The following is a 10462-nucleotide window of genomic DNA, read 5'->3' as shown; positions in this document are numbered from 1 at the left end:
AACACGTACGACAAAACGTAAAAAGCAAAAGCTGCTAAGAGATGTCATGTGATATTTGTACTTGACACAACATTGAAATCCATTATCAGATGTTACAGAAAATATTCTCTTTGTATATTGAACATATCTGGTTGTACATTGAAAGATACATGTTTGTATATACACATATGTGAATTGTACAGATTGTATATACATTGATGCTAGAGCAGTACAAGCAAACTGTTCATTAAATTCCTGTCAATGAATGAATGAATGCAACACAATTTGATGTCATATTCTGGTGTGTTTACAGGGATAAGAAACACACATTTTATCTTTAGAACATCACACGTAAATCATTAACAACTATGCACATAAAGCCAGACCCAATCCTAAAACGCTAGATGGGGTGTTTCAATGTACATCAAACTTGATATACACGTAACAATTAAGTCACCATAATCATCATCCACTTCTGTTGCAAGTTCTTCATCTGTATTCGCTGAATCATCATCCACTTCTGTTGCAAGTTCTTCATCTGTATTCGCTGGAACGTCTTACAGTTCAGTCTTTACACATCAACGTTCATAGGTTCAATGCCTTAAAGCATGTACATGCACGTAAAAGCTATGCCATGACTTCATACTGAAGCACTGTCCAGTACTGTGTGTCACCTGGCATCTTTGCTGACACCTTGAGAATATTACCTTGTTCTCCAGTGTCGGCATCGCCTTCCCATGAGCCGTCTGCATTTCTGGCAAGTTTGTGCCACTTGCCGGTGGCAATTACGACAACTTCTACCGCATTTGGGTAGACGACCCGGAAATGAACGCGCCGGTTTGCGGCAAGACGACCATCCAATGGCTCGTACAGACGGCAACCGTTTGTCCAATTGTTGAATGTCTTGGGGTAAGGAGAAACATGGGCTTTACATTTATCACTTTTAAGTAGGTAGTTAATGCACTTGCTATACTTCTGGTCTGTTTCTTCTTTTGCCCAGATTGTGAGAATGAACTGGCCCATTTTAGGTGCTCTGGCGTAGACGCTAACTGTCTGACAGTCTACTTCGAAAAATGCATGACTATCCCAAATGCGGTACATGTTTTCATCTATTATATCTTCTTTTATGTCGCACTTGTAGTGAAGGAGGCGTGTGGCCGTGAAGGTTAGCTTTGTATCTCCTTCATCGAGTGTGATAATGGCTTTAGGATGACTGATATCAGAAATGAACCGGTCAAGGAGCCATGGACCAGGACCCCATGTAGAGGTTTTCAATCGCGGAAACGGCAAGTAGCCAGTCATTGGACCTGCACTGTCAATTATGTACGAGCAGATTTGGTTTTGTTGCCCAGTGGCAGTACCAAGTTTGCCAAATATTTGCAACATGAAACGTCCCTTTTGAGCTGGTGCCACTTTGAACATGGCCACGTTATCAACGATTTCGTGCAGTACGTTTTCATTCTGAGCATATCCGCCATCAGATGGATAAAAATGGCACATAAAGGCCATTGGTTCAGGGATTTTGATAGAAATGGTCGCTTCTCCATTTTGTGTACAAACTGGGCTCATGGTGTGACTCAGAAACTTAGGCAAAAGGCCGAGTTTGAAAAATGAGGTCTCAAAACGCACTTGGTTTTCAAAAATGTCAAGGGACACTGGCTCTTTTAACAGTTGCCATTGATTGTCCATTGGATGGTGGTCCGTGATGAACACTTCTGGATCAGTAAAAAAGTAGTGCTCATTATACTTGAACTCAAAGGTCCTCTTCTGAAGGTCAGTGTTTCCGGCGGCCCAGGTGCAGTCCAGCAGGTACCACCTCCCGTCTATCTCCACTGCGTTCCACGCATGGTCAGAACCAGGACCGAACTTATCGCCCACTCTGTAAGACCCACCTTTAGAACGGCCACTGATGGTGACGCAATTCACTTCAGCCAATCTATGAGGGCAAATATCAAAACAATGATCACAATTTTTTTCAGGTATGTAAACAAATCATAGGTAAAAAAGTTATCAAGGTTTTGTTAAGATCTGTAACTTGGCATTGACCTGTCACAGAGGAGACTTGATTGCCCAATAGCTTAAATAATAATAGTTAAATATGGAATCTACCTGCACATGTTCTTGTACAGATCCGCGTAGCCCTGACACACCGACATCCTCTTCCTGAACACGCCTTCCGGCCCGACTTCTTCGGGACCACCGGTGACGTAGGACACTACGTCATACTGGATGTGTGACGTCACCCAGCGGAACAGGATCCGTGCCTTTTCCAGAGGCGTTTTGGCAGTCTTGATTAGGTAGAGGACTAGCTCCTTGATGGTAGCATGGCCCTCGGGACCCTTTAAAGATAAAGAATTATTGCGTCGATGAAGGTTAGACATCCAAGTAATAAAATACACCAAAAAGCAGTCACTCGAACAGTTACTCTCCAAAATCATATCTAGTTGCTTGGGTAACTGCTGTTTGGCGTAAGATAAGGAATTATTGCTGGGATATCATATATCTATAACCTCAAATCATTTCCCTAAAGTACGACCATTTCGCAGGGCAAACTCACAACAGTCACATGAAATGCTTAGAATGTAAGACATGTAAGAATGTAAGCATGTCTATGTCCAAAGACCAATGTCTGATCGTGTGACACCGTATCGTGTATTAGATGGCAGAAAACTTATCATGCATATTATAAGCTTATAGTTAAGATTGCATGTATATGTACTATATTTGCCCTATATATCTTTATAAACGCCGTGATTTTTAGTTATGCGCATTGCCGCTACGTATCTGGCTACAGTACAAAGCAATGAAGTAAAAGTCTCAACATTTAGTGCAAGCCCACACCGCTATTTTTTTCTGTACATGCATAAGCGTTAAGTGGGAAAATTGCAGGCAATGCATCCATGACAAGTATATGTACGTCTAATCTTCCGTCTTCAGTTAGGAGAAATTGGGAGGGAAAAATGTAATTCTTACGGTGGACTCACTCTCTCAGCCTACTATTCGCTTTCTTTCGACAAATTTCACTATCCATAACCCCCATAGAAAGGCCTTGCAGATGCTATATTGTAAACAGGCTAGGTACTTTATATTGTACACACTCCCACCATATGTTGCTTTAAACAAAAAGTACTGCTGCAACAAATGACAAGGATCCATGTTACCTGAACTGCGCGTTCGTCCAAGTCTTTGAACACTTTGACGTCAGGGATGAGGTCTTTCTTTTTACGGGGTGCCAGGGTTCTCTTCTCCACTTTTATGGCATCAGCTCTGTCGTTGTTTTGCACCATAAGACCTGTTGAATCTTCATTCGAGATGACTCTTATCGGGCGTCGCTCTCCAACGACGCCCACCTTCCTCGATTTTGAACAAGAACAGCCCATAGCGAGGCTATAACCTGAGATCTCTGTCAGAAGAACGTCATTATCTATAAGATGTCAAAAGAAAATAATGTTTTAAACTAGCACCATATCAATTTGGATAAGATTTTCAGCATATACAAAAAAATAAGCAATAGATGCACGCACACGTGAAATTACTGGTACATCATACGGAATAGCTCATGCACACATAGCATCTACGTCACGAAACCGATGATAGAAAATAGAAATGGTAGCTCAAATTCGGAACAGTGTTTGTAAAAGCCTTCCATATTTTGTTTAGATACATGTACAAGAATGATCCTCAAACCTTTTACTACCGAAAACGGCAAAACACATCCTAAAAATACACGTTTATCTAAATTTCACTTACCTGGCAGTAGGTTATTACTGCTACGCCATAGAAGTCTTCGTGGCCTCTATCCCGTGACAGCAACGCGAAACAACACAGACAGGTTGCTATATAAACTTGAATTGATTGGAGATCCAAGATGGCGGCGCGGGTGTAGAACCCATGTACCCATTCCTTCAAACAAAGACTGGGCGACACCTGATCTTTCTGGTCTGACCATGACTTTTATTTCATATTGAAAGAAGCATTGCTGTGAGATCTTTCTCAGCACAGATTGTATGTAAGTTGAATTGCTGCTAGAACAATGTAACCAACTTGTTCATTAGATACATCTCACTTCAGAAGATGGATACACATCAATTTATTTGTTTACAGGAAAAAGCAAACATATCTATAGATAGATCACTACAAATAAATGGCTAACAACAAAGCATCTACAACAGCATGTTCTTTAGTTTCTAAAACACACCCTTTCCATATAAGGTGTTTCAATGCACAGCTAAACTTGAGACATTGAGTAAGATGGGCATTTCTCAAAGATAATTACATTTCTTTGTATCATTCACAGGGAATATCCACGTAATTGTATTCGTTGAAACATCCTTTATACATAATCATTTCTTCATAACAATGCTATGACATAGATTATGTTTACATAGTACACTATTAGAGATTATACAATACAATATCGGAGCATCTTCATGTTGGTAGTTTGAATGGCTGAAAGCAAAACCATTACATTCAGGCAAAAGCTATGCCACGACTTCATACTGAAGCACTGTCCAGTACTGTGTGTCACCCGGCTTCTTTGTCGACACCTGGAGAATTTTACCTTGTTCTCCAGTGTCTGCGTCGCCTTCCCATGAGCCGTCTGCGTTTCTAGCAAGTTTGTGCCACTCGGTGGCAATTACGACAACTTCTACCGCATTTGGGTGTACGACCCGAAAGTGTACGCGGCGATTTGCGAGAAGGCGACCATCCAATGGTTCATACAGACGGCAACCGGTTGTCCAATTGCCGAATGTTTGCGGGTAAGGAGAGATAGTTGTTTTACATTTAGTGCATCTCAGGAGATAGTACACAGATTTTCTGTACGTTTGGTCATTTTCCTCTTTTGCCCAGATCGTGAGAATGAACTGGCCCGTTCTCGGGGCTCTGACGAAGATACTAGCTGTCTGACCATTTACTTGGGAGAATGCATAGTTATCACATTTACGATCACCTTCCTTAATGTTACACAAATATTGGAGAGGTTTTACAGAGTTGAGTTCTATCTTAGCCTCGCCTTCAGGGAGTGTAACTATGGCCCTCGGATGACTGACATCAGAAATGAATCCATCAATGAGCCATGGACCTGGACCCCACGTGAACGTTTGTAAGCGTGGGAAAGGGACATGATCTGTGGTTGAACCATTACAGTCAACCAGGTACGAGCAGATTTGATTATATTGCCCATTGGCAGTACCAAGTTTACCATATATTTCTAACAAAAACTGCCCCTTTTGAGCTGGTGCCACTTTGAACAGGGCCATGTTGTCAACAATTTCGTGCAAGACGTTTTCATCCTGAGCATGTCCGCCTTCAGCTGGGTAAAGGTGGTACATGAACGACATTGGCTCAGGAATGTAGATAGAAATGGTCGCTTCGCCATTTTGTGTGCAAACAAGGCTCATGGTGTGGCTCAAAAACTTAGGCAAAAGGCCAAGTTTGAAAAATGAGGTCTCAAAACGCGCTTGGTTTTCAAAAACCTCAAGGGACACTGGCTCTTCTAACAGTTGCCATTGATTGTCCATTGGATGGTGGTCGGTAACGAACACTTCCGGGTCAGTAAAAAAGTAGTGCTCATTGTACTCAAACGTAAAGGTCCCCTTCTGAAGGTCAGTGTTTCCGGCGGCCCAGGTACAGTCCAGCAGGTACCACCTCCCGTCTATCTCCACTGCGTTCCACGCATGGTCGGAACCAGGGCCGAACTTATCACCCACCCTGTAACCTGCACCTTTGGAACGGCCACTGATGGTGACGCACTCTACTTCAGCCAGGCTAGGGGGATAAATATCAATGCCATGATTAGAAGAAACCCTTAGTAGAAGAGTTTAATTTTTGTAGGTAATTTCAGGGTTGTAAACAGAACATTCGTTAGGAACCGAAGTTATTGCATTAAAGGTTTTGTAAGTGTAGGCATTGTTCTTCACAAAACGGCTAACGGCTTAGAAATTAACAGGTAAATATGGAATCTACCTGCACATGTCCTTGTACAGATCCGCGTAGCCCTGACATACCGACATCCTCTTCCTGAACACGCCTTCTGGTGTGACTTCTTTGGGACCACCGGTGACGTAGGACACTACGTCATACTGGATGTGTGTAGCGACCCAGCGGAACAGGATCCGCGCTTTTTCCAGCGGAGTTGTGGCAGTCTCGATTAGGTAGAGAACGAGGTCCTTGATGGTACCATGGCCTTCGGGAGTCTGAGGAGAAATAATCAATTACATTTTTCCATTACTTCAAATCATTTCCCCAATCAAACCACCAACAAGAACGACAAAGTGCCCCTAATGTACTGTCTTAATTTTCACATTCTTCGAAAGCTTCCTCAATGCCGGGATCATTATCATCATCATAGCTTTATAGTGACTACTATATATGTACAAACACACATCAGAAAGAAATCCAGTTTTAACCTTCTTGTAAGCTTGTAAGATAGTATGTACATGTATATATCCTGGATACCTCAACTGCTATTTTTTCCCACTTAACCTTTATGCATGTACTGACAAACAGCTGTGTTGGCTTTACACTAAAAATATCTAGACTTTGACTTAATTGATCTACAATCCGATAAGTAGCGAGAAATACGCATGTCTAACAAGTCGTAGGCTAAAATGTCCTCCTAATGGGAGTAAACTAGGACTTTTATTAACACAATCATTATGTTGCTTTAAACACAAATTGTTGCAAAACAATGACAAGGATTTATGACAAGGATCATTGTTACCTGGACTGCACGTTCGTCCAAGTCTTTGAATATTTCAAGGTCCGGTATGAGGTCTTTCTTTGTACGGGGTTCTGGGGGTTCCTTCTCATCGGCTGTGGGGTCATCTCCTTCGTTGGTTTGTACCGGACGATCTGTTGAAGCCTCATGGACTTCTGCTTTCAGGTCATTTTGTTCATCAGTAGTTTCCTGTACCTCTGCGACAGTGTCCTCAGAAGATTCACCATTTGGGTTGGTCTGTTCTTCCCTTTTCTCCACGGCCATGACGTCAGTTGTATCTGTTGAATCTCCTTTGACTCTTCATTGCTCGAAGCTTCCACCTGTGCTTGCTTAGCCTCACCCTCATCAGTTTGCTGTATCTCTGTGCCTATGTCTTGCAAAGGCTCATCATTTGAGTGGTTTTGCTCAAAAGCATTTTGCAAAGGACCATGGCCAACTGCGAGTTGGTGGCCTTGTGGCAGTGTCATTTGTCTGCCACCTTTGACCGAAAGTTTTCTCCCCGAGCGCTGTCCTTCGACAACTATGTCCACACTCCGCGATTTGGAACAAGACGAGCCCATGTCGAATCTGGCTGCTTCCTGCCTGCCGCAAAAACTCTGAACTCCCTGTCACAAGAATATCATACACACGTTTTGAGACGGCACAAGATAAATGTCTTATAAACATCCAGACGCAATATCTGCTTATTCCTACACCAATAAATACTAAAATTCTAAATGACATAGCCACTACAGATTTTGAGTATACATACAAAATGCTCTGCTAAGATAACTTATTTCGTAACCCTTGGGCAATTGCATACGCCATAAATGCCACGCAGAGCTGATCAAAAGAGCAGAGGGTAGTTTAAAGTCATGCACAGTTTATTCACAAGATATTTTAACATAAACAGAAACTTTCCACTACCAAAAATGACAACAATGGATACTAACAGCTTGTGTTTATGGAAAGTATGAAAATATCACTTACCTGGGTCTAAAAAGTAGCAAGTCTTTACGCTGCGCCACAGATGTCTTTTGTGAGATAGGCACTTGTGCTCTCGAGTGCTCCGTGGCCTCTATCCCGTGATAGCAACGCAAGACAACAAAGCCAGGTTGCTATTTGATATTCACTTAGTTCAATTTGAACGTCATATAGATCAATGTCGGTCATATGCATATTCACACATGTGAGCTTCGTTAGTTATTGGTCAACTTTGATATCACTGTAATATCCAGCTCAGAACTGAACTGAGCCTTTCAGGGTGAAAGGGGTAGCGCGATTGTGTCAACAAGAGCAATCTTAATGCAAGCTATCACATGGTTGCCCAAGTGCGTGGCAGTATCGGCCATGTTGATAAAGTCAAGCCTAAGAAATGACTACTAAATGCTCTTTTCACAGGTTTTAAACATAAAATTTAAAAGCTTCTAAGAGACACCTCGCTGTACCTGACACAACTTTGCTACGAATTTCTAGACACTTCGGAAAATGTTTGTTATGTTTATTGAAAGATACATGGCTGTGAGAATTTTCTACGTACAGATTGTATATGCGAAGATGCTGCTAGAACAGTGTAAACTGTTTATTAGATAATTTCAGCTTCAGAAGATATAACAGCTCCACTTATTTTCTTATTGGCGGTTGTTTACAAGAAAAACAAACTAACACACATTTATCAATAGAACACTACAGGCAAATGGCGAACAGGAAAGCAGATAAAACAGTAGACACCTTCCAGATCACATAATGAGGTGTTTCAATGTGCAACTTAACTTGAGGAAGATGGGCATTTCGCAAACATAATAACATTTTTTCCGCATCATTCATTCATAGGGGATATAATTTTACATGTATCATTAAGGTCATCATCATCCACATCAGTCTTTGTATTCGTCGAAACGTCCTTAATGTACATTCATTCTTTCTTCATAACAATGCCATAACATTATGGATTCCCAATGATATCACAATGGAATGAACTCTCGCGAGATCTCCACTCGCGTGAGTTTATGACATGTGATATAACTCCCCCTCTATTCACAAGTGAATCATGAGCCGCACGAACAGGACGTTGTCTAGCAGAGCTCCTGTAGCGCGGTACCAGCCATGTGCAAGCCGGTGACATCTTTTACTTCTGGGAACGTATCTTGCCGGCAGCAAAGGACTGAGTAGTTTCCTTTGGCGTTAGTGTCACTAACCTAGAAGGTACGCAGTATTGCCTTGCCGCCTTTAATATGGCGTGTTCTGGAATTTTTGTTTGGCGGTCTGTTTCCCGCGCTTTGGCGGGACAGTGTTCTCAGTGCAGAGACATTTTGCTGTCTGAATTTCGTTTTATTATTCTGTGAATTTGTTTGCTCACCTTTCCTAAGGCGTGCAGCTTGTGCTTTAGAGCATATTCGAGTTTTCAAATGTTCCTTCTGATACTCGTGTCATTTATGAGTGGAATTTGCATCTGTATGTGGAGCGCACGTGTTCGGGTGCGCAGGTGAGATTGATTCAACTTAGCGTGGTTAACTTGGCTTCGGATGCATTTTGATTTTCTTGTTTTTTTTGTCTTTCGCCGCCCTTCGGCGGCGAAAGGCAATCAGACTGATATTAGATTGCTGTCCGTCCGTCCGTCCGTCCGTCCGTCCGGGTCGACCATGCCATACCGTGCTAGCGAGATATTCTACCCTGCAGATTCGATGGTATTGCCAAAGGCCATGCAAGTACTAGTATGTATGACATACGTATCGGCCTGCCATGAATGTGCTGCTTGGTTTATGCATGGCTTATTAGCAGGAATAAAGGACCTGTAATGTGCCCTGCACAACGTATTTGTAGACGTCTATTCAACCAAAGACCTCCGCGATTCAACTTGTACTATATCTGCAAGGTAAAGAGAAAACATTTAAGGTATCTTTGCGTACGTGTATTCGATGGATATCAGTCACACTTCGTTTCTCTTAGTGAACGCGGCGCGTACGAAAGGGTCCAAACGTTGTGGTGTCTTTCCTCCCAGTAGGTAGGGGTAGGTTGGACCTTATGATTTATAATAGGCGGTCGAGAAACACTGGGCAAGTTCCAAGGACGTTATCGTCCTTGGCAAGTTCAGAGCATAACAACGTTACAATGCCAGCAGTTGAAGGAAATCTTCATCTCACAATCTGTCACTACCACACGGCAATATTGCAAAGTAATTGTGGAATATAGCGTTTTTTGTGTGCGTAGAAATGTAAAAGAAATTTTCTTTGACACGGGTGGGCGCAAAGCATCATGGGGCAGCAAAGAAAGTAGATAGCGGGGAACCCCCTACAGCTGTAGGATCAACCAATCAGAGGTGCGTATTGCGATCACGTGCACGTCTTAGCTAGCTGCAAGCGTAAAAAATCCTGGGCGGGCAGTCTTCAATCCCAGTGTCAAAGATATTTCCACGGCTTGCGGAGCTAGCGGCAATGCGAAAAAAATCCTCGGCTTGCGCTGAGGAACTGGGCGGGCAGTCTTCAGTCCCAATGCCGTCGACTGGACAGCGGCGAGCACGTCGCTAGCTCGTGAAACACACAATGACGTAATTGCTGTTTGTTTCACCATGTTTCACTCTTTTGTCACGTAGGTGCAATATTTGCTTTCACCCTTCCATATTTACATGGGAACAATGCGAATCCGGGTGACACATTTTCACCGTGTTTCACCAACATTCACCCATTATGTGCCATTTTCACCGTACGCCGTGTGGTAATGATCAAGGAGGTAAAAAGAGATGGTAGTTGCAATGGAAAGAGATCCTAAAATCTTCCTAAACTT

At 42.6% G+C, this 10462-nt stretch overlaps 2 protein-coding genes across 2 annotated transcripts; both read right to left on the bottom strand.

Annotated features, from left to right (window-relative positions):
* Positions 1-606: 606 nt before the first annotated feature.
* On the bottom strand, positions 607-3359 carry LOC118406070 (kyphoscoliosis peptidase-like). Its single transcript, XM_035805928.1, has 3 exons — positions 3141-3359; positions 2089-2318; positions 607-1915 (listed from the first exon to the last, which is right to left on the bottom strand). Exons 1-3 carry the CDS (start codon positions 3357-3359, stop codon positions 607-609), a joined length of 1758 nt encoding a protein of 585 aa, XP_035661821.1.
* A 1101-nt stretch (positions 3360-4460) lies between these two features.
* On the bottom strand, positions 4461-6964 carry LOC118406068 (kyphoscoliosis peptidase-like). The gene is made up of 3 exons (XM_035805926.1): positions 6704-6964; positions 5947-6176; positions 4461-5748 (listed from the first exon to the last, which is right to left on the bottom strand). The coding sequence occupies exons 1-3, from the start codon at positions 6962-6964 to the stop codon at positions 4461-4463; spliced, it is 1779 nt and encodes a 592-aa protein (XP_035661819.1).
* Positions 6965-10462: the final 3498 nt, after the last annotated feature.

This window comes from Branchiostoma floridae, chromosome 18 (genome assembly GCF_000003815.2).
Source record: "Branchiostoma floridae strain S238N-H82 chromosome 18, Bfl_VNyyK, whole genome shotgun sequence".
NCBI classification, from domain to species: domain Eukaryota; kingdom Metazoa; phylum Chordata; class Leptocardii; order Amphioxiformes; family Branchiostomatidae; genus Branchiostoma; species Branchiostoma floridae.
Note: the sequence above shows the minus strand (reverse complement) of the source record. Positions and strands in the feature narration are given on the sequence as shown.

Excerpts from the sequence above, each read along its gene's own strand:
- LOC118406068 (XM_035805926.1), bottom strand. The coding sequence starts at position 6,964 with ATGGCCGTGGAGAAAAGGGAAGAACAGACCAACCCAAATGGTGAATCT. Across the intron at positions 6,177-6,703 it reads TGGACGAACGTGCAGTCCAG|ACTCCCGAAGGCCATGGTAC; the intron begins GTAACAATGATC and ends ATTTCTCCTCAG. Across the intron at positions 5,749-5,946 it reads CTGTACAAGGACATGTGCAG|CCTGGCTGAAGTAGAGTGCG; the intron begins GTAGATTCCATA and ends TTATCCCCCTAG.
- LOC118406070 (XM_035805928.1), bottom strand. The coding sequence starts at position 3,359 with ATGGGCTGTTCTTGTTCAAAATCGAGGAAGGTGGGCGTCGTTGGAGAG. Across the intron at positions 2,319-3,140 it reads TGGACGAACGCGCAGTTCAG|GGTCCCGAGGGCCATGCTAC; the intron begins GTAACATGGATC and ends TTATCTTTAAAG. Across the intron at positions 1,916-2,088 it reads CTGTACAAGAACATGTGCAG|ATTGGCTGAAGTGAATTGCG; the intron begins GTAGATTCCATA and ends TTGCCCTCATAG.